This window comes from Paroedura picta, chromosome 2 (genome assembly GCF_049243985.1).
Source record: "Paroedura picta isolate Pp20150507F chromosome 2, Ppicta_v3.0, whole genome shotgun sequence".
In the NCBI taxonomy this organism is placed as follows: Eukaryota; Metazoa; Chordata; class Lepidosauria; order Squamata; family Gekkonidae; genus Paroedura; species Paroedura picta.
The window spans coordinates 43199201-43223377 of record NC_135370.1 but is presented as its reverse complement, the minus strand read 5'-3'; the positions used below and the strand labels follow the sequence as shown (position 1 = coordinate 43223377).

The window sequence follows — 24177 nt, the reverse complement described above, 5'->3', positions numbered from 1 at the left end:
ATTTATTCAAGGCGTGAGCTTTTGAGTGCAAGCACTCTTCATCAAATATATAAGGCAACTTCATGTGTTCATGTGAGATAAGCACTGGTGATTGCAGCTAGTGAGACCAATTCAACCTACTTTATGACAGGCTTTTAATGACTCTATTCTGACTTGGGTTTTCCAAATAACTTTTCAATTCATGTATTTGTGGACCTTCAAGGAATTGCTGAACTCAGAATAACTTGAAGCCGGAAAGCCAGATACTACTGGCTACATGCAAGTCCCTTGTTCAATTTGAACAATTTATCTTCTTAAAAAATAATACAATTCCATTTTGAGATATTCATCTCAATAGAACATGACCAAATCCAAAAGTAACAGATCTTTGGTAACACGGAAGTCTGACGATAAGCTACTTTACCCCAGCACTCAGGGAACAAACAAACCAAAAAATAACCCCAACCCCACCCCGAGAAAGTCATGTTTAATTTTTTGATCTTTTTTATTCAAAAGTTTTCAAAAGAAATAAAACAGAAAAAAGCTAACAATCTAATCAAATGTACAGTTCAAAAATGTCTTTTGGCATTTTAACAACAAGTTCTAGGAAACAAAATGACAGTTTATCTTGAACCGGACAAATAAGTTACCACTGGCAAGGTTGTGGCACTAGTAAAACAAAAATAAAAAATTAACTCTCTTGATCATATAGATATCTCTATGAAAATTTTTTTTTCAATCTGTACAAAAGGTCTTTCTTCATAAATTATTTTTTTTATAATTTAATGGCTGTCTACTATGTGATGTTTAAGTAACTGATTTCTTTTTTTATGTACAGAGGTTACATTTTGCAAATCTTACCCAGATAATGAGTATGGCACTTAGTTCAGACGTTTCTAGCAGCATCTATTCCCTCCTTCTAACCCGATTTTTAGCTAATTGAAAAAAATATCCAATAGCAAACAACCCCTTGCTCCCAGAAATATACCAGCTATAGGAAACCATGTTGCAAGACGTCTGAACTTTAACAAAGCAGTAATATTCCAGGGAACATAGAACCAATAATACCACAACTTTTTATCTTTTTTTTTAAAAAAAACAACAAAATACAAAAGAAACAAGAACACATCTCTTATGACTATGTAATTTACTAGAATCTACACTTCTCAGAGCAGCATTGACTTTTGAAACTATGAAATGTCACTGACATCTGTACTTGAATGCTCACATAAAATTTAAAAACGTAAAAAAAAAAAGAAAAAGTGAAAAGAAAAAGAATTGCTTCGGCCTAGCTCCTGAGCTAGGATGATTTGGTCTGTGGAAACAGGCAGGGCCAGCAACCTGTCCCATTACAAAAGGAAATAAGCCTTGAGGTAGATAACTGATCACACACAGTTGACCAGACAAGTACACAGTTTTTGGAAGACAACTTAATTTACTGTTTTGATTTAATATACATGCGATCGTAATAGAAATGAGCTTTAATAGCAGTGAGTTTTATCATCTAATATATGTAAAAAGTACAAATAACAGTGTGTTCGTGAAATCAGGAATTTCATAGTTTCAAAATTGGTTTTTTTCTTCTTTTTTTTTTTTTTAAACCTTTACACTTAACACTTGTAGTGATGATGTAAGGCGTGGCACTGCTTGGGTCCAAGTCTTCCTTCATGCTTTTTTTGTTTGTTTGTTTGTTTGTTTGTCTGTGTGTCCATACATCAATTGAAAATTATAAAACCTAAATGCAAATGTACAAAAAAAGGCACATTCTTCTAACCGCAAACTGGTCCGGCAAAAATAAAAAAATAAAAAGAGTACAGAAGACATTAACGGCTGAGACAAATCAGAATTATTGGTTACTGGCTCTTTGTTCTTTGGTAAAAGTTACCTTTAAAAAGTGCCAAGTCTTTATTTACCTAATATAGAGAGCTAGTACCCAATCTAGTATGTTTTCTACTTATATCTCAGCTTATGTTTGCAAAGAATTCCTTTAGCTTTTGCCTTATTTTTATTTTATTTTTTTGCTGTAAAAGCAAACACTTCTATTTGCTAGGTCTCAGCATAGCATCATTCTAAAGCACTATCATTACAAGAAAGGAAGGACAGAAACATTCTGCAGATTTCCCGCCCCGAACTCCCCTCCCCCACCCTAAAACTAGAACATCAATTAGCTTCTGGAAAAAAGGCAAAAAGATCTTTTTTTTTTTTACATTGCATCATACAGCAGAGTTTCTAACTATCAGAGGAAAACTATCGGCATAAGGCCTTACAAACAATTTATTCTATTAAAATTTCCCCTAGTCGAAAATGTGTTTCACACAAAACATTTCCCTACCCACCCCTTCCCAAATCTTGCATTTCACAACCTTACATTACGCGCGAGAAGAAAAAAAAAAAAAGTCATTAAAAACACCTACTACACGGTTTAAAAAGCCAGATTTTTTTTTTCAGCGATTTTTAATCCACTACCTCTTAAAAGCCCTAACCCTGCTGTTTTACAAGGCATAATAGACCAGCTCATTTGGTCAAAAAGCATTCTATACCATTAAGTTTGGAACTACGTACTGAAACAGCTACAGCATTAAAAGAGTTAAGGCAAATTGGAATTTATAGAAAAAAGGATAAGACACTTCACACTACCTTAAAAGAAAAAAAAAACCCAGAAAGCTATGAAAAACAGACACTACAACGGCAACACTGTGCTATATCGACACTCACACGGCAAGCACAGACCATCAGCATGGATGTTTTACTAGTTTAACTTCAAAAACAGAAAAACCTTACACATTAAAAAAAATAATAACACAAAATAAAAACCAAGAGACGGATTCTGTCATGCACATGAACATGTCTCCACTGTGATCTGTGCATGGCCAGTTTATTTTATTTCATTTCATTTCATTTTTTTTTTTTGCGTCATAACACTTGATAAAAATTTTCTTACTAAAATAAACCTGTTTGGGGAAGGGAGGGGGGGGGGGTAAAACAGCTACTAGGATGAATTTAAGGATTTTTTTTTCTTTTTCTTTATGCACCTTATAGAACTTATAGCAAAAATAGTTTCAGTTGATTTCATTATAAATAACGTTTTCAAGAACCTGTGCAAAACTGTCAATAATTTCTAAAGCACAATTGATCAGTAAAATCCATGATTGTTTCAGCCTTTGCATCCTTCTCTAGGCAAGGTCAACACCACATATCTGAAAGAGACAGAAAAAAGATCACACGATTCCATTTGCCTCAGTCCTCAGCATCAAGCCTGTGAAGAAATATTCATATCCCTCTTCTGTCCCCAGGTTATGCCCCTGCTCTCAACTCTTGCACCATGTAAGGAGGGTAGGTGCAGGGAGGGTGACTTTGGAAATATTCACAGGGCATCAAAATATACAGCTGAATCTACAGACTGCAATCTGTGACTAGAAGCTGCTTTGTGCACATGGTTCTTTTATACATACCCAAACAGGTGCTGTGCTTGACATTTCTTTGCACTTTCAACAGTGAGTTTCCCACTCACAACACCTGCTTTAGACTGCATTATCTTTTTTTAATTTTGTGCTTATAAATTGCCATTAGTAGTAAAGCCCATTGCATGCTCGTGGATTGGTGTGGGTTTTGTAGCTCACTTGGAAGCTGGCAACCCTTAGGCCAGACCCATGTCAGGTTCAAGCATACATAGGAAGTATGGCATTCCAGAACACGAATCTACACCTATCTGACAACCTTACCTCCTCTCTGCAATGTTTTCTTGACCTGAAATACGCCAGGGGCACAATGTGGCTAGTTGGTTGGCTGCGGAGACATTATACCCTTTTGAGGCCCCGTTTTCAAACCTCAAGAAAAATATCCAATCCAGGGGTAGCCAACCTCCAGGTGTGGCCTAGAGATCTCCTGGAATTATTGTTCATCTCCAGACTTTAAAGATCAGCTCCCCAAGCAGAAATGGCTGCTCTGGAGGACGGACTCTGAGGCATGGTACCCTTTTGAAGCCCCACTTCCAAACCTCGCTTTCACTGGGCACAGCTAGCACAGTCAGTTGCTTGGATGGTGATGTCTGCCCTTCTGAAGCCTGAGGCCTACTGCTGGCAACTGCAGTTCCTGTTGTTGTCCGCAAAGCCAAATTGCTGCCCAATAAAACTGGAAAACCTAGTTCCCCCCAAGACCTCACTGTCTACTTTCCTGTAAACCTTTTATATGTGAACTCCCAAGCACCTAAAATTCTGGGCCACTTATGCCTTTTATTTCATAGGAAGGAAACTCATGGTAAACATTGATTTTTATTTATCAGGCCAGGCTTGAGCCAATTCACTTCAGACCCTGTGTCTCTCCAGCCAGTTGCTTGTTCACCATTTAGAGTTACAGGGTCTAAATATTCCTTATTTAGATCTCCCTGCACTTTCAAGACTTGCAGGTCCCTTACTGGTCTGTCTGTTTATGCCCCAAAATAAAACCTGTTGCTGGTAAGGGCTGGCCAGATCCCACAGCCCACAACTGTGCCCCTCCACTCCATGGGTAGCCAACTTCCAGGTGGGGCCTGGGTATCTCCTGGAATTACAGCTCATCCCCAGACTATAAAGATCAGCTCTCCAGGCAGAAATGGCTGCTTTGGAGGGTGGATGTTGTGGTAAAGAAACTTTTGAGGTCTCCCATACAAGTTGATGTGGAGATGAAACTGGAGGCAAAAGAACCCCTGCAACAGCATCCGGTTTCATCTGTACAACAACCCTGTGTGGTAGGCCTCAAAGGTTCAGAGAGTGGAGCAGAGACATGCCTGGCTTGTCTCCAGCAGCGAGGCCAGCCACTGCAGAAGAGTAAGTGTGAAGGGGGGGGGGGGGACGGAATCCTGAGCAAGAGCAGCAATTGGCCCTGAGGAGCAAGATTCCACCAATAGGAGGCTTCGAAACCTTCAGCATTTTGTCAGGGTGTACGCTCATGACTTTATGTATACAGAAGATTATACAATGTGCTGACAGATCATCATAGGACCCAACCAAAAGGAGCCGCACTTGACTCCTTAAATATGTTCTTAGTACAGATCCATAGACGTCTACTGACATAGAATCATAGAATAATAGAGTTGGAAGGGATCTCATGGGTCATCTAGTCCAACCCCCTGCACTATGCAGGACACTCACATCCCAATCGCTCATCTACTGTAACCTGCCACCCCTTTGCCTTCACAGAATCAGCTTCTCCGTCAGATGGCTATCTAGCCTCTGTTTAAACATTTCCAAAGCTCAAGAACCCACCACCTCCTGGGGAAGCCTGCTCCACTGAGAAACCCCTCAAACTGTCAGGAACTTCTTCCAGGTAGACGGAGTTTATTTTGAATTAATTTCATCCCATTGGATCTGATCCGTCCCTGCGGGGCAAGAGAGAACAATTCTGCTCCATCCTCTATATGGCACCCTTTTAAATACTTGAAGGTGGTTATCAGATCCCCTCTCAGTCGTCTCCTCTCTAGGCTAAACAGACCAAGCTCCCCCAACCTTTCTTCATATTTCTCGGTCTCCAAACCCCTCACCATCTTTGTTGCCCTCCTCTGGACACGTTCCATTTTGTCATCATCCCTCTTCAACTGTGGTGCCCAAAACTGAACATATCTTCGTTACATTGTTTAAACCCACCCTGATGAGATTCCTGAGCCTTAATTTGCATCTCAGAAGTTCTCAATCACCCTTACTAAGCCAAAGGTTGCTCCCTGATTTCCCAACACAAGAGTCAGAATTACTGGATTCTGTTGTGGTCTACCCTTTGCGGAGGGGCTCTTAAAATAGCAGAAAACCTGTTTTAGTTAACAGAAGAGAATGACACCAAGTTCATCCTATTCAGACTTGTTCTTCCATTACCACAAGGTATTGTGCAAGATATTGCACACAAGTCTTTCATGAAAATGTGCGTATCCTGCACTAGCATAAGAGTTTTATTGCTATGTTATTATTGTGTTCCATGGATGGTTTGCAAAATCTACTCTATTTCCTTTCCAAATGGTACCATATTCACCTGAAGGGAAAATGACTCTGAACGCATGACAATTTTTCTTTAAAAAGGATACACACACACACAAAAAATTATTATTGTACACAGCAGTAACATGTATGCGAATTTAAGATGATCCCATATTTTTTCATGGCATTACTGAATTAAAAAAACTAGTTTTTGCTGGCAGCGGTTTAAGGGGATATACGTGCAGCTTCTCAGGATGTTACAGTACAAAGGTTCAAAAATCAAACTGGCTTCACAAAAGGAAAGGTCACCCTCATATATCGTTTCTGAACATGCAATGCCTGACAGTCGCTTTTTGAAATTTATTTTCAAATTTACCTCACAGTTACTTGTTTTGCTGATAAGTATATGGAGAATGATCACTGGACGTCTCTACTGTAACTTGCTGCTGACCACTGGCTTCCTGCATAGTGGAAGAAAATAAGCACGAGATTGAGCTAGGACAAATGAATCAAGTTATTGTGTTCAGGCTTTCCTCAAATGGTTAATAAGCATATATTAAATAAATATTACTGTGGTAATTAAACATATGTAAAACACACACACAACAAGAAAAATCCTTTCTAGTAATTTTTACGGTCTGCTGCAAGATTTATTTAGTTAGAAAATGTGTATGCCGTTCTCCAGATTTACTTGAGGCAGTTCACAACAATAAAAATAAATCAAACATAGAATAATAAATCAGTCACACACACACAAAACTAATAAAAAGAGTCTAACAGTAATAGTAGAGAATACACCACTAAAACCCACCACTAAAAGCCATTAAAAGTAAGCCAAGACTTAAAAGCATCTAACACAGCAGTTTAAAGTAAATATTAAACAGATGTTCCTCAGGCTAGGAGCAGACCATAAAACAAAGAGGTAAAAAGAAAGAGGTAACTCCTTAGTTTAAAAAACGGAGTAAAGAGAAATGTTTATGCCTGATGTCTGAAGGAAAGGAAAACAGGCACTAGGCAAGCCTCAAGAGGAAGTGCATTCTAAAGACAAGGTGTTGCCACTGAAAAAGCCCTTGTTCGGATTACCAACTACCTTAACTCTGGATTCAGGAGCACCTATTGCTCTCAAGCTCCGAATGCAGGAGGCTCTCTAGCTGTGAGCTGGATAGTATGAAAAGAACAATTACTTCATGTATCCTAGGCCTATCCTTCCCCTCCCCACAACAGACACCCTGTGAGATAGGTGAGGTTGAGGGAGCTCTGAGAGAACCATGACTGGTCCAAGGTCAGCCAGATGGCTGCATGTGGAGGAGTGGGGAATCAAATCTGGATCTCCAGATTAGAGGCGACTGCTCTTAAACACTACACCAAGCTGGTTCTCAGGGCCTAAAAAGTAGATTCAATTGTGCCTAGAAACAAATGTGCAGCCAATGTAGACAGGGCCATAACCTATGTGGATGTCACATTCTCTTGACCAAACGAAGTCTTCAAATAGTTTTCAAAGGTAGCATCACATCAAGTATGTGACAGTTAACCTGGACGCTACCAAAGCACGGATCACTGTGGTCAGAAGAGCAGTAGCTGGAATATCAGGTCAGCTGAAGCTGACCAGAAGCACTAAATTGCACAGAGGAGACTTGGGCTTCCAAACACAGGAGAGGATTCAGTAGCACCCCCAAGCTAAGAACTTGTTACTTTAGTCAGAATGCAATACATTCCGAGACAGACTGACTCCTCAGATCATAAGTGGGTTTGTCACTGAGCAACAGACTGGGTTCCAGTTTACTGGCCCTCACTCATCCCATTACCTCCTCCAAGCACCTATTCAAGTCTCTCACAGATGAACCTGGCTCAACAGTTAAGAAGAAAGAGAGCTGAGTGTCATCCACATATTGATGGCACCTCACGCCAAATCTCTGAATTCTCTTTCCCAGTGGTTTCATGTATATGTTAAGCAACATGAAAGAAAAGACAGATCCCCATGGGACCCCAAAGAATAAATACTACAGGGACAAGAGCATTCCACTGCACCAACTACTGGAATTAGTCAAGTAAACTACTGGAGCACAGTGTCTTTCTGTCTCTGCCATGACAGCTTTTTCAGATGGACACTATGGTCAAACGGTATCAAAAGCTACTGACAGGTCCAAAATAATCAACACTCCCCTATCACTAGTTGAGGGAAGATCACTGGTCAAGACTTATAAAGGCTGTTTTCATTCCAACCAAGTCTGAACCTGAATAGAACTGGCTCTAGGCAATGTCTCCTCCAAGACTGCCTGAAGTGTGCTTAGAAGAAGAGTTAGTTCTTATATGCCATTTTTCTCTACCCAAAGGAGTCTCAAAGCGGCTTACAATCACCCTCCCTTTCCTCTTCCTACAACAGACTTCCTGTGAGGTAGGGGAGGCTGAGAGAGCCCTGATATTACTCCTCCATCAGAACAGTTTTATCAGTGCTGTGGCAAGCCCAAGGTCACCCAGCTGGCTGCATGTGGGAATCGAACCCAGCTTGCCAGATTAGAGGTCCGCGCTCCTAACCACTACACCAAGCTGGCTAATGGCTGGGCACTCTGCAAGGAATCTAGGCATGATTCTTGATGCCTTCTTGTTTATGGAGGCTCAGATCACTATTATTATATTATATTGATTTATTTCCTGCTGCTCCTAGTAAGCAGTCTTGCAGCAGGTTACAGGACAAAAACCCACAATCAAAACTAAATCCCCATTAAAACTATATATAATCTGGTGGCAGAATATTTTCCACCCCTATAGCCACTAACGGCTATCTCTCAGTGTGCCACAGGGCCATGATGCTGGGGATCCACCAGTGGCAATGATCTGGCCAGGTGGTGCTTTCCTCTGGGGGGGGGCATAAGATCTTCCATGCCCCAGCCCCAACCTGGCAGAAGAGCTCCGTCTTGCAAGGCCTGCGGAATGCTGGAAGCTCCCTCAGGGCCCTTAGCTCTTCCAGGAGCTCATTCCACCATGCTGGGACCAAGACTGAAAAAGCCCTGGCCCTGGTGAAGGCCAAGTGAACTTCCTGGGGGGCAGGAACCACCAAGAAGTTACTACCCATAGAGCGTATAGCCCTGTGGGGGCGCAAGGGCAGTAGGAGGTCCCTCAGATATGTGGGCCTTAAAAGTCAAAACCAAAAGGCCTTAAAAGTCAAAAGCAAAACCTTGAACCTGCTCCAGGCTACAACTGACAACCAATGCAGTCACCTCAGCACTAGCTGGATATGGGCCCTCCAAGTCACTCCTGTCAAGGCCCTAGCAGCCGCATTTTGTACCAGCTGCAATTTCTGGGACAAGGAAAGCGAGTTACAGAAGTCAATTCTGGAGGTGACTTGTCACATGGATCATCATGGCTAGGTGTTCAGAAGACAGGTAGGGAGCTAGTAGTCTTGCCTGATGCAGGTGGGTTAGGGTTACCCTTGTGACCTGTACTTCCATAGACAGCAAGGCATCCAGAATCACCCCAAGTTTCTGGACAAGGGTGCAGTGTTCAGTTGCCCAGGCAGAGTGGGTAAGCATGCTTCCTGATCTGCCTTCTTCCTTCCTAGCCATAGGACCTCCGTCTTCGAGGGATTGAGTTTCAGACAACTCTGCTCAAGCCATCAAGCTTCCAAACATCTGGCAAATGGTTTCAGGGGGGGAGGGGAGTCTCTCTGTCTGTCCATGAAGAGGTAGAGCTGGGTGTCATCTGCATATCGATAACAGCCCAGGCTGAAACTCCAAACTAGCTGGGCTAGAGGGTGCATCAAGATTTTTAAAAGGGTGGGGGAGAGAACAGCCCCCTGAGAAACCCCACAAGGGAGTCGACAGGGATGTGATACCTTATCCCCCACTGCCACCCTCTGTTCCTGTTCTGCAGGAAGGAGCAGTCATCAGAGGGCTGTCCCCAAACTGCCCCAATCCAGCTGGCAGCAGAGATTGTCTGTCAGGGCGACCAGCCCTGACTCCACCCCGTGGCCAGGATGGAAGCCTGACTGGTATGGGTTGAGTGCCAAAGTTTCCTCCAAGAATGCCAGGATCTGGTTGCAGTGGCCCTTTGAACTACCCTGCCCAGAAACGCAAGGTGCGAGATTGGGCAGTAGCTGGCTGGGTCCTGCGGATCCAGCAATGGTTTCTTAAGGACTGGGCAGACCACTGCCTCCTTCAGCAGCTCAGGGAACTCCTCAGTTGACAGGGAGATAGCTTCACCAGACTAAGTTTTTACTCGCCATGGAACCCCTGGCTCCAATAATCCATGTGACGGTCACCTCCGGACTGGATTACTGTAACTCAGTCTATGTGGGTCTGCCCTTAACTCTGACCAAGAAAGTGCAACTGGTCCAGAATGCGGCAGCATGGGTACTCACTAGGACACCTTGGAGGGTCCATATCCGGCCTGTTCTCAGCACTGGCTCCCAGCTGAATTCCGGATCAGGTGCCAGGTTTTGGTTTTAACCTTCAATCCATGGTCTGGGACTAAGGGACTATGTAGCTGACTATATGCTCTGACGAGCACTCCATTCAGTCAATAAAAACAGGCTAGTAATCTCTGGTGCTAGAGATGTATATCTGGCGTCAACCAGAGCCAGGGCTTTTATTTGGTGGAATGGCCGTCCGGAAGAACTGGACGGTCCTATGGCAGCCCCCTCTTTGATGGAGCCTGTAAGATGGGAGATCTTCCTCCAGGTATTTGGCTGGGGCTATGGAACATGAACAACATCAAGGAATGGGCCCTCCCCTGAGAATTCCCCCCCTATATGGAAAAAGGGATAGCAAACTAGGAAAAATTAATGGTGGCTGACTCTAGCTGCAACTATGACTGATTATGTATTTTTATTGTTTTTAATTGTGGTTTTTCTGCTTTTAAGGTTATTTATGAAACTATGCATAGTTATAATAATATGGTGCAAACCGTCCCAAGCAGGTATGCTGGGAGGGGTATTTGTATAAATGTAATTATAATTTTTTAAAAAGTATTCTATAGCCATCATGTGCTCAATTATCTTGCCCAAAAAGGAAATGCCAGCCACTGGACATAAATCACTTATGACATTTGGGCTAAGGGATGCCCTTTTGAGAAGTTTCACAACCAGCTCTTTCAAAGCAGCTGAAACTACACCTTCCTATCCTGGCTTTACACCAACAGCCAAGAGTTGAGTCTAGATATCTGGTCCACCACAGTTAAGTTACCAACGATGAGTGTACAGAGGGTAAATTTAGCTGAGATCCATAATTTCATCAATAGGACTGCCTCTTTTCATCACACTAAATTGCCACCCTGTTAGAACACTCATATAAATTAGGAAGGCAACAAAATCGGGCCAGACCTGTAAACAAGGTAGAAGTTTGTACATACTCTGAGGGTTCGTCAAGTTGATAGAAACATATGCTTTTGTAAATTAAACCCTGCTTCCCCCCTCTCCCAAAAACCCATTTAAGAAACATGTTCCAAGAAGGATGGAATACTGAAAATAAAAAAAGAATTACAGGGAGCTGTGGACATTGCCTGGTAAAAGTCCTGAGAGCTTCCAGAATCCTGGGGGAGAAGATTGTCTGTTTCCAAATGGTTTATCCCATCCTTCCTTGACTCCTTGCAGCTTGTACCACACCTAAATAGTAAAGTGGGTTGTCTATGGCAATCAGCGCAGGAGAGTAGGACTATCTATAAGCAAGAGGAAAGTGTTTGCATACGAAATAGGAGGACCCTGAATAAGTAGAAAAACACCATTTTCTCCAAGCAGGTTAAAAAGGTATCCACAAAGTATGCAGGGGGAAAAAGGGTAAGCATGCAGTTGTCATGGAATACTGACACTGTGAGAGTAGAGTAGAGGCACTCTATTGTCTTTGCCTAGTGCCAACTGAGACAAATAGCAGAAAGGAGCATCCCTAACAACCAGCTTGCAACTTATTGAGGACAGGAAAATAGAACTCAGATGAAGGCCTAGGCAAGGAGAAAAGCGACCTAACCCAAACATCAAACTGAGCGCAGTAACAGAGTTTCTCCGAAAGGGCTGAACTTCTGAGCATCAGGATTTAAAGAGGCCGGTTTCCGCTTTCCAGCTTGAGAAACAGCCGCCTGCCTGTACAAGCCTGTACCCACAGCAATACTTCACCGCTGAGAAAATGACTTAGGAAGCAGGTAAGGGCCCAGAATCAAAATACTCTGCAAGATTTGGCTGCAGATCCCCACTTATTGTTTTAGCCTTCCCTTTCTTCCAAAGGCTCTGTGTACGATTTCCTACCTCCAAAATTATTTCGTCTAAACTGTGAAGCTTTTTTTTTGCAAAGTAATAAACATATGAATGATGAAAGTAATTATTTTGGAGAAGAAACACTCCCCCTCCCCAGTATGTTTCTTTATACACACCTCAACTGGAACTCCGGCTGTCTGAACGTGGGTGTACTGGGGTATATAAGCTCCTTGCATAGCTGTTGTGGCAGGCATGTACTACAAAGAAAAAGAATACGTTTAGGTAACACTAAACTTCAACGTGAACAACAGAATCTTTTAAAATGTACCGGAAGCTAAGAAAGCATTCATTCTATACCAATAACCAAAACAGACTTTGTATTTTTTTCCCTAGTATGTAAAAAGCATCGGAACTCCTTAAAGGGCCGCCAAGTATGCTTCCTACGGGCAGAAGGAGGAGAGACATTCTCTACTTTACTCCCATTTGGCCTCATCTGTTCTTGCCCCCATCCCAGGAACAAGCACATGAAAGGAAATGCAGAAACATACATGCCAAATGGTGGATGCCCTCCTGAGCACTGTGCACTCTCGAGTGTTAGTGTCATTAGCTATGGAAGTGCAGATAGCTTGTTTTGGAAGGAACAGACCCCTGCATCCAAGCCTTTCTCCCTTCTGTGTGGATAAAGGAAAAAATAGCAGCTGGATTCAGTTTCTGACCTTCAGACATGTGATTGACAGGGACATGTTCTCCATACCCTTAAAAAAAAAAGAAGAAGAACAAAACCCGCACCCCTAGTAAATAAACCCAGGGGGAGAACACTTTGCACAGCACAATTGATTTCTAATAAATTTGCTGCTGCAGTAATTGTACAAAGACCACGTGCCAGATGAAATAGTTTAAGCCAATAATGTGCATGTTTTTTAAGAGGTAAAGTCAGTGACTTTGGTACTACTAGGCTTTACGAGAAGTGTCACATACTGTTCCAGTACTGCCCAATGAAAGGTGACTCATCTGCTGTGTCAGGGGACTTATCATAGACGCGGGCTGCAAGGACATGGTGTGGTCCATGGAAGGAGTTAATACAGCACCCTAGGAAAAAGAAAGAAAAGTTTTAAGAGTGAAACGGTAATGATCCCAAACCATTTATCTTGGCAAATATAGTCTAACATGGGTTATTTTTTTATTTTTACAAGTCTAGTACAACTGAAACTTGAGCAAAACACAATGGGCTACATTTCTTCAAGGGTGGTCAAACTGTGGCTCTCCAGATGTTCACGGACTACAATTCCCATGAGTTCCTGCCAACTGGCTATGGTGGGAAGGGCTCGTGGGAATTTCATTATTATTTATTTATTTTATTTTTGTATTTATATACCTCCGCACTCCATTCGGATTCATGGCGGTTTACAATAAAACAATAAAAACCAGTCCAATCCCCTGAAACCCCTTAAAAATATAACAATAAACATTGACGTTAATATTAAAAGATGGCAATACAGAGTTCTAACCCCCCCCCAAGCTCTCCCACTGTCCGACTGGGGCCAAGAACTCTTGATTTAACTGATGGGTCTTGATTTAATTGATGTTAAGGGGTCCGCGGATGGTAACTCCGGGGCCCTACCATAGCCTCAACCATACGCCTGGTGGAAGAGGTCCATCTTGCAGGCCCTGCAGAATGTTGAAATCTCCCACAGGGCCCGTAGCCCTTCAGGGAGCTCATTCCACCAGGTTGGGGCCAAGGCTGAAAAACTGTAGTCATAGAATCATAGAGTTGGAAGGGGCTATACACACCATCTAGTCCAACCCCCTGCTCAACGCAGGATCAGCCCTAAGCATCCTGAAGCATCCAAGAAAAGTGTGTATCCAACCTTTGCTTGAAGACTGCTGGTGAGCTATAGTCCATCTGGAGAGCTATGGTTTGGCCACCTCTGCACCCCTATTTCCCAATGAGATTCAGTTGGGGTCAGAAAATGCCGGGGTAGTAGCAATGACTACTCCCTCTAAAACAATATAGCTTCCAAATGGCTTAACTTGTCTATCTAATGTTATTGTTCTTAAAAAAAATCAGCATGATGTACAAAGCAAACAGATATCTATAGAAGGGGAATACAAACTCCTGTAATAAATAAATAAAACACACAAACTTACAGGATGCTGCATTATATAGGGTTGAGGCTGCATCCAAGAAGGGCTCTGCACCTAGATAACAAAAGAAAATTATATTTCTTTTGAGATTTGAGACAAGTTTCACTCTTGTATAGTTTTTCAGAACGGTATCTGTAGGAAATTCAGATTTTATGCTATACTTTCAATAGCAGACAATAATAGAGCCCCAGATGAACTCGCAGTGCAATCTTGCTGAGTCATGGCTTCCTTTTTATAATTGCTAGTGCAGATCATTCAATGATTATTTTGCACACTATTTAAATTAGCTGGTAAATTCTTCAAAAATCCTGAGGTGAAGGAATAGAACAGGGTGGGGGAATCTCAGAGATGCTGCCTGTGTTGGCTCCAGTTCATTTTAGGAAGGGCTGGGAAAGAACCAACCAGTCTGGCATTCATTTGTACTCAGCATCCCCTGAACTGAATACCAACAACCCTCGCATGACATCACAGTGAGAGCAAGAGAACAGGATGTGATCTTCTCAGTATGCTTTTCTCAGAGAGCAAAAAGAGGGAGTGGCTCTGTTAAGTGGGAACATCTGTTTCCTCTTTCTCAGACTGACTGAGATTTACATTATCAGAGACTGTTGGAACCCTGGTAAAATGCCCAACTTTGATGACTTCAGAAGAATCCCATAAAACTATGCAACAGTTGTTTGATCTTTATTGGAGGGGAACTCTGGTTCAGAGGAACAGACAGTACTGCTGTTTCAACATGAGACTGTCGTGAAAACTATAGATGGGAAGGACTGGGGGAAATTATTCTTCAGGTTCAATGATAAGCTGACAGATACTTTGGAAAAAAAAATGAAAAGAAGCCATTCTGAATGATACTCTCTCATGATAAAGGTTACACTAACAGAGCCCAGCAAAAAATTCAACGCAGGACCCATTGGAGCCTTTAAAGCAGGGGTAGTCAACCTGTGGTCCTCCAGATGTTCATGGACTACAATTCCCACGACCCCTTGCCAGCAAACGCTGGCAGGGGCTCATGGGAATTGTAGTCCATGGACATCTGGAGGACCACAGGTTGACTACCCCTGCCCTAGAGCATCAGTAACTAGATGTAGAGACTTTATCACTTATTTGCTTACTTTAAGATACAGACCTGGTATGTAGAAACCGGTGAAGCAATGTATGGCGTGATAGATGTCTGAGTGATCATTCTGTTTGTTGCAATACTGTACGGTGAAGGATAAAATCTAGAGGGAAAGACCCAAACATCCTCATTAATTCTTCAGCAGTGTGCCTTAGAAGACGTTGCATTGGTTAGAGGCCTGCCTGTACGTACCCATTTTGTAAAGCAGCTGTAGTGGGATCGTAAGTGAGTGTCATCCCAGCCTTTAGGAGAGGAAAGAAAGTATACTAATCAACAAGATGGATTACCACCAATAACCAGCAAAACATAACCACTGGCCCCCATTTATCTTCTATAGTCAAAGCTGCTGCGGTGCAGTGGTACAGCTTTATACTCTGTAACAGTTTGTTAACATAATACACAGAAAGCAGACCATTTCTCTTTCTCATTGGAAAGTATTACTGAGTTTTTTGCATAGCAAGGCTTTTCCCACTCAGTACAATGCCAGGGTCAGTTCTGGAGACTGGTCTCTGTTATGCAACCAACGCTGAACTGAACCTCTGCTGGCTTGCAGCTCTCTAAATCAGGGGTAGTCAAACTGCGGCCCTCCAGATGTCCATGGACTACAATTCCCAGGAGAATTCCTGGGAATTGTAGTCCATAGACATCTGGAGGGCCGCAGTTCGACTACCCCTGCTCTAAATTGTGAAACTTTGGACTGACGCTATACATTTCATTCACCCGTTCTGTGGATACATTAAGGGCTGCGATACCCCTACCCACAGGATAAACAGGTGATGCTCAAATTCCCTCCGTTATGTCTGAGGCCTAAGGCAGTACTTGACATAGCCCACAGTTGAGCTCTGTCTTAGGCCTCAGGTACAGCATTAAGGAGATACTCCTTGGAGCCCAAATCTGACTTGTAGTATAATCCAGGCCTCTTTGCTGCTTCACCGATCAGCAAGTTGCTCTGACGGCTCAGCTGAGGCCAGCACCTCTAAGCTGATGGACAGCACAGAACCTGTCCGGTCTTCCCTTTTGCCAATGTCCATCCAGGGGGCATCTGGCATCCCCATTCATCCAGGAGAACAAGTCTGCCATCTTCAGACAATGGAGTAAGAGGATTCTGGGTGCCAAATTTCCCCCGGACTGGCTAGCCTAGCCTAGCCTAGCCCTGAGCTCAGCAGAGCTCAACTCCTCAAGCAGATTGGCCAAAGTCAGTAGTTGGATGAAAACCACCAAGGAAGTCCAGAGTTGCTACATAGAGGTAAGCTTCTACATATCTCTTGCCTTGAAAACCCCATGACAGGTCATCAATCGTGACCTGACACATTATTATTGAGGTTCAGCAGAAACACATATGCATGCATGTAACTACGTGTAAGAAAGGAATCAAAACATTTACAAAAAATTACAATTCAACTGTAAAATTGTAGTGAAAATAAGAATGCTTTATTTGTTTTTGCAGTATTAAATACTTACTGTTGTGTTTATATTATTATAGTGAAAGGCCTGAAAAGCTTAAGATCCCTATTACACAACATGCAGAATGCTAATACAAGGTCCCTTTGTGCAACTATTATTTCAAATGTTTATCATAACACACCCACACTGAAGGTTGAAAGGAGGACTTACAAGTCTCACCTCGCCTTCCCGGTGCCAGGCTCGTCCATTCTGTATATACTTGTTCTGATTCTGTCTCTTTTTTTGTCCTCCATCTGCAAACTTGCACAACAAAGGCTCTGCAGGAGCTTAAAAAAAATCCCCTTAGAATTAGTCTGTGTAATTTCCAAACGATCCATTAAAAAAAATTCTGTTCCACATTGACATGTTTTTTTTTTAATATTTGCTCCCCCAAATCCTTTAATTTGGAAACTACATTTTTGACAAACTTGGTTTCCTACTTCAAAGAAAATCATACCACTGGCAAATCCAGGCTGAAAAGGATTATTCAAAAGTGCCCAGATGATAGCTTGCAAGGCCAGGGTTAGTGGTGTAGTGGTTAAGAGCGGCAGTTTCTAATCTGGAGAACTGTGCTTGATTCTCCACTCCTCCGCATGCGACCAGCTAGGTGACCTTGGGCCAGTCACAGTTCTCACAAAGGTTTCTCAGCCTCTCCTACTGCACAGGGTGTTTGTTATGGGTGGAGGAAGACTCCTTCGTGTAATAAAAGGCGAAGTACAAAATATCAGCTCTTCTTATTATTTGTATGATTTAGTCAATACTCTTTGATACATTCTCATACTGCAAGGACTTCCTTATTCATTTCAAGAAAGGGCTAGTATTGCACTCACAGCAGGACGCTTCTGCACAGTTACTCCATTCATGAAAGTCCTTTGGAAAACTTGCTTGCATAGGAGCCTACTGGAGCACTATCGAAATGTGGAGGTGAGGCAGAGTGCTGAGTCAAGGGCAGCGTTATGACTCAGAAGCAAGCCGGGGAATTGAATTCCCCAGAGGGGAAAGTCCTCTTCCTTCATACTTACGTTTATGGCTCTAGACATATTTGTAAGCTGCTTCATGTATTTAAAATATTTATATCCTGCCCATATGATGGGAAGCATCTGCTGAACAGCTAATGAGCAGTACAAAACTACACGCAGTGCAAATAAAACACACACAAAAAATTCAACAGGAAAAAAACTACCACCTAAACACAGTGAAAGCATCAAACTAAGATCCACTTACAGTGATATGCTGGATACTGGATATTGTTCTAAGGCAGGGGTGGGCAAACTGCGGCCCTCCAGAGGTCCATGGACTACAATTCCCATGAGCCCCTGCCAGCAAATGCTGGGAATTGTAGTCCATGGACATCTGGAGGGCCGCAGTTTTGACTACCCCTGCTCTAAGGGTTAAGCTGATGTTTCCTCACCACCCAGTTTCTGGGCTCTTAAGGACAAGCAGTTGACAAACAGCTTCACTGAAAGAAAAATGTGCATTGACCGAAACCTGTAACTTGGTCTTACAGGTTTGGCGTTATATCACTTGGTGGTGAAGTTATTACCTGAATTAACATGCATGTATGAAACAATACAACCTAGTAATGCCTCTGAAATGAATGTTCACTTTTTGATTTAACACAGAGACAGCAGGTGAAACTTGTAGAGCAGGACTAGGACGGCAACCCAAGTTTGTTACTAGACGCCACCAGTTCTATGCTAGCCTCTGTGCTAACATGATACAACACAGGAAGGTGCTCATTACCCAGTACAGGTGGAATCTATATTTATTGCAGCTAGGTTATAAGCGAGGGGACCATAAATTGTCACTATTGCTGTCAATTGCTGCTGTTAGTTTGCAGTGTATTTCGTGACATGGATCTTGTATTTTCCTAGCCTTGGAAGAGCCAACTCTGAGCACTGCCATTCAAGAAAAATATGGCAAGCTGTCAGCAGAAGTCACTAGAATAAGCCTCTGTGGGTTCCAAATCTAGCCACATTCATAAATGAAAGCAAGCTTTAAGGAATTTCCAGCTATTTACTTACACACCATGCTGGCAGCTCGAATTCCTGCAGTAAAGGATTATCTCATAAAATGAAATATTTTAACACTCACTCAGAGCTTGTTGGATTGCATTAAAAATGCCATTTTGGACTTTAAACTAATGCTTTGCAACAGGACTGCAATGGGACATTTAAATACTGTGGCCAGAAGTGCCTTTTTCTAGGATTGAGTGGTTAACCAGCTGCAGCCTTTCCTACACAAGGAAAGATCTGGCCACTGTGGTACACACCCTGGTAACATCTAGATTAGATTACTGCAATGCACTCTACATGGTGCTACCCTAGAAAAGTACGGTATTCAGAAACTTCAATTAGTTCAGATTACTGCAGACAGGATGCTGAGCTGCATAGGGACCATATGTCTACATATCTCTCTCTATTGTGGTTCCCAATCTGTTTCCACACAAAATTCAAGCTGTTACTGCTGTTTAGGACCAACATACCTGAAGGATTGCCTACTCCCCTATGAACCTATGTGACCACTGTTGTCATCTTCAAAGGCCATGTTTTGGGCGTCCCCACCTTCTGAGGTTAGATGGATGGTAACCTGGGAGACAGCCTCCACAACTGTGGCATCAAAACTCTAGAACGGTCCCCTTCTGGTGCCATCTTCCACCAGAGGGTGAAGACCTTTTTGTTTGGTTTGGTATTTCCCCAGACCAAGCCCACGTTTCTCAAGGATCCCATATGCAAGGTTTTGGGTCAAGCACTCTGACCTTTCACTCCTTTTCTCCACCTTAGAACCACCTCGGGACAAACTAACCAGGAGTGGCAATGTTTTTCCTTAGCCTGTTGCCATTATGCACACTTTCATAATTTTCTGATTCTCAAACACAGCCCTTCCCTCCTCTCCCTAATCACAGGCCAGAAGCAGAATTGCAATTTTGTTTTCAACACTCTTTGCTGATAATTCCTGCTTCGCAAGTCTCCAGGCAGATATCATCCTAAGCAGGCAGGACCTGCTATAGAAATAGCTATTTCATAAAACAAGAAATGGGAAGTGAAATTTGGGAGGCAGTACAGATGGAGAATAACAGAACCATAGCCATGAACTTGAGTGTCCCAACATGCATTACTATTATTGTTGTTGTTGTTGTTGTATTTCTATCCTGCCCTTTCTGTGCAACTCAGGGTGGGTTACAACATACTGAATATACATAGTTACAAAACCCAGATTCAAAATCTACAGAAGTACACAATTAAAATTCTACGAAATTACCAATATAAAAGTTCAAATTTAAATTTACTTTTAAAATGTTTCTAAAACTACAGAAAGCCTCTGTACCTGACAATACATTCTTGCCATACTGAGAAAAGGAGAGCCATATAAGAGAGTTGTTGGTTCTCAAATGGAGATTTAACTGGATGGGCAGGCCAGCTAGAATTTAGGAGTTACTATTCTAAGGCCTCCACCATAGGCCTGGAGGCCCTGTGGAACTGATCAAGGCTATGCAGGGACCTGATTTCACTAGGCAGAGTGTTCTGCCAGACCAAGGCCATGGCTGAAAATGTCCTGGCCCTGGTTGAGGCCAGTCTAGTCTCTTTGGGGTCATGATCACATGATTTAAGAGATCTTCGGAGAATATGATGGGAGAGGCTTTCATCATTTCCTCACTCCTGTTGTGATTTAAAACCGTTTTTTTTTAAATCTTGTACTCAGACTACAACAACAATAATCCTCAATGGTGGATCAGTCAGTCAGTCACCTTTTATTGGCATAAAATATGTATAAGACATATAAAAATAGGGTTTAAAATTTCAACAATATAATAAAATAAGCCATGGGGTTACATAACCAAACAGATCTTAAAATGATTAAATAAAGTATAAAAGATAAAATACAAGATAGGCAGCATATTATAAAAGCATCTTAGTTAAAACTCTGGCAACTAAAATGGTTACCTCTGGGTCTTTGTCAGAGAGCAGAAATTGCAAGGTCATAGATTTACTTACAGAAGGCTTGTTTCCCAGCAAAGCAACAAAGCTCACCCGACACTGCTCATATAAGGGGCAATCTAACAAAATGTGTGAGACAGAGTCAGGGCAGCCAGAACCACACGGACAGAATCTCGCATGGTATGGGATATGGTGGAATCTTCCCTCCAAGACATTTGAGGGGAAAGCATTCATTCGTGCCAGGAGAAAAGCTCTTCTCAGGGGTGGGACATCAAGAAGATGCAAATATGTAGACATAATATTTCTCTGCATAGTGATGCCAAAGAATGCTGGTGAGCAGACTCGAGGCTGGGTCAAGTTAATCTGTTTCCCTCCCCCTCCCACAGCCGATAACACCAGACCACACTGGTCCCCAGTAGTTCACCATCATCCTCAGATGAGGTGCCTGTGCCTAGTTGGACCAAGGGCAATGGCTCTACAGGGGCCTCTACAGGGAGGGACCAGATCTTCCTGGCCCGGCCTCAACCAAATGCCTGTTAGTGGGTTGCATTGGGTGTGTTTTACCAGTTTTACATTGGTTTCTTTTATGTTGCTGTGACGTTTTCTGGTTTTATAACTGTAGGACTGGCAAGGTTTTATTGCTAGCTGGATTATGTATGGTTTTAATTTTGTTTTTATACTGTAATCCACTTTGAGCAGTTTCTTGAGAGGCAGCACAATATGTTTTCTTAAGCAAATTCAAGTTCCCTTTCCTACAGAGCTGTTCAGCCCATTCTGTATTGGACTCCAACCTTGACAGCATGTCTTTCTTGGACAGATGTTTTTCCTCCCACGCTTACTCATTCCAATATTCTGGCTTCTTTGTCCTTACACTGTTTCCCCATCCAGCTCAAGTTTGCTGATTCAGCCAGGTTCTGCTGAATTTGGGACTGCATGCTGTTCCACTGCAGCTGATTATTTTGTGTTGCGGATATTTATTCCTTGACCTTTAACTCAATGCTTTGTTAATACTGGCCAGGTGGCTCACCTCTCCTGAACTTGCCTACCTTCTCACAAAGCCAAGGCACAGAGTAGGCAATAAGGCCAGGAGGCAGGCGTCTGACCCAGTTCAAGCTGGCAGCAGCAAGATAGAAAAGGTGTGAGAATGTGTTTGTAAGCAGAAGTGTAGTATGTGGTGCCAAGTGCACGAAACGATGCTTTTTGAGGCCATGCAGAAGGGTGACAGACTGAAAAGTGGATAGTGCAGACAGGAGAGAAGAAGAAAATTTTAGATGAGCTGTGGAACGAAGAAAGCAAAGGGATATGACGAACAGACAGCTCTTCATTCAGAGAATAAAGAATTACAGACATATTAGAGTAGGGATAGTCAACCTGTGGTCCTTCATTGGTTATAAAGACAATATTTACAGTTTATTATCCACACTATTAGAGGAGTCACAAATTGGGATGAAGATTGCAGGGAGAAATATCAACAACCTCAGATATGCAGATGATACCACTCTAATGGCAGAAACTGAAGAGGAACTAAAGAGCCTGTTGATGCGGGTGAAGGAGGAGAGTGCAAAAGTTGGCTTGAAACTCAACATCAAGAAAACAAAGATCATGGCATCCGGCCCTCTCAATTCCTGGCAAATAGATGGGGAAGAAATGGAGATGGTGACAGATTTTATTTTCCTGGGCTCCAAGATCACTGCAGATGGGGACTGCAGCAAAGAAATTAAAAGACGCTTGCTCCTGGTGAGGAAAGCTACAGCAAATCTAGACAGCATCCTAAAAGCAGAGACATCACCCTGCCAACAAAAGTGTGTTTAGTCAAGGCTATGGTATTCCCAGTTGCAATGTATGGCTGCGAAAGTTGGACCATAAGGAAGGCCGAGCGTCAAAGAATTGAGGCTTTTGAACTCTGGTGCTGGAGAAGACTCTTGCGAGTCCCTTGGACTGCAAGGCGAACAAACCGGTCAGTCCTAGAGGAGATCAGCCCTGACTGCTCTTCAGAAAGCCAGATCCTGAAGATGAAACTCAAATACTTTGGCCACCTCATGAGAAGGAAGGACTCCCTGGAGAAGAGCCTAATGCTGGGAGCGATTGAGGGCAAAAGAAAAAGGGGACAACAGAGAATGAGGTGGCTGGATGGAGTCACTGAAGCAGTAGGTGCAAACTTAAATGGACTCCGGGGAATGGTAGAGGACAGAAAGGCCTGGAGGATCATTGTCCATGGGGTCGCGATGGGTCGGACACGACTTCGCACCTAACAACAACATCCACACTATTATACGTATTACTTGTGAGATTCTGCATTGTGCAGGGGGTTGGACTAGATGATCCTGGAGGTCTTTTCCAACTCTGTGATTCTATGATTAACACTATGGTGAATGATGATTGTATACAGTTGAGGGTAGGAAAACAGCTATGATGCCCCAATTTCAGGACGAGTGCGTGCCAGAGGGCACGCATCAAAGAGTGGTCATAGGAGGTCATTCAGGATTAATCCACGACTAAATCAACCAAAGATGATCAACCACTCACATTATACTACAAGTTCTTTTTGTAACATCTCTATATGTGTAACTCTCTGTACTGGGTTTACAAAAATACCTGGGATACACAAATGTTCAATACAGTCCTCATAAAAGACAAAATATGAATCTCTTTCAGAAACAGAGAGTTTCAACACTGGAGAAGTTAAAGAGCCAGTACCTACACCCAGATAGTTTTCCCCATAACATGAGATTCATTAAGCGATAGCCCACTTCCCTGCCCACCTCTGCTTTTCACATTTGATAGATCATGCGCTGTCCTGCAGGCCACCAAGAAAAAAAAGAAGAAAAGGGAAGAGGAAAATACCAGGTGCTTTTTGAGGACCAGTGTACTCTTCAAAGGAGGAACTGCAAGGATTCTGAAGAAACTAGTGAGCAACTTCTCAAGTGGAAAAGACAGCTCATAATTTAGTAGATTAGATGTGATCAGTAAGTGAAAAGGAGGGATGTCTGTCTCCTGTATCCATAACCTCTGCAGTGCTTCTGATAAAGGTGACACCTGTCCTTGACATAAACCAGGAATGCCCATCTTTAAGAACCCTAAACATTTTGCTTTGGTCGCTTTGTTGGAGGCCTGCTTCTTTGTCTGTGTTTTGTGTGTGTTGAGTGTACTCCATTTGTTTTGTCCCTTGTGTTCTCAGCTGGAGTAACTGAGAACTAAGCCTTGCTCTCTGCAGTTTCACTGCTTTATCAACAGAAAATCTGGGATGGGCCTGTTTCTCAGTTACACCAGAATGAAATGAAACTCCAAGATAAAACCATGATTTGCCCCCCCCCCTCTGCCACATCAAATCATATGTCTTGCTAGTCAAGACAATGAAAATTCTTGAGGGCTAAGAAAGCTTCAGATCGACCCACAACAAAGCAGCAGGAGACTGTAGGAAGAGTGGAAATG

At 42.7% G+C, this 24177-nt stretch overlaps 1 protein-coding gene across 7 annotated transcripts in view; it reads right to left on the bottom strand.

Annotated features, from left to right (window-relative positions):
* Window positions 1-465: 465 nt before the first annotated feature.
* Window positions 466-24177, bottom strand: part of RBMS1 (RNA binding motif single stranded interacting protein 1) — a 186808-nt gene continuing 163096 nt past the window's right edge. For 2 of the 7 annotated variants that reach the window (XM_077319928.1, XM_077319924.1), the window contains exons 7-15: window positions 16979-17094; window positions 15557-15606; window positions 15374-15467; window positions 14251-14301; window positions 13081-13191; window positions 12651-12773; window positions 12279-12359; window positions 6298-6382; window positions 466-3176 (exon numbers count right to left, since the gene is read on the bottom strand). In XM_077319928.1, the coding sequence (XP_077176043.1) occupies window positions 6305-6382; window positions 12279-12359; window positions 12651-12773; window positions 13081-13191; window positions 14251-14301; window positions 15374-15467; window positions 15557-15606; window positions 16979-17094 (704 nt within the window). In that variant the 3' untranslated portion in view covers window positions 466-3176; window positions 6298-6304. The remainder of the gene's footprint in view (window positions 3177-6297; window positions 6383-12278; window positions 12360-12650; window positions 12774-13080; window positions 13192-14250; window positions 14302-15373; window positions 15468-15556; window positions 15607-16978; window positions 17095-24177) is intronic. The other 5 variants (XM_077319930.1, XM_077319927.1, XM_077319929.1 and 2 more) reach the window with 3 other exon arrangements.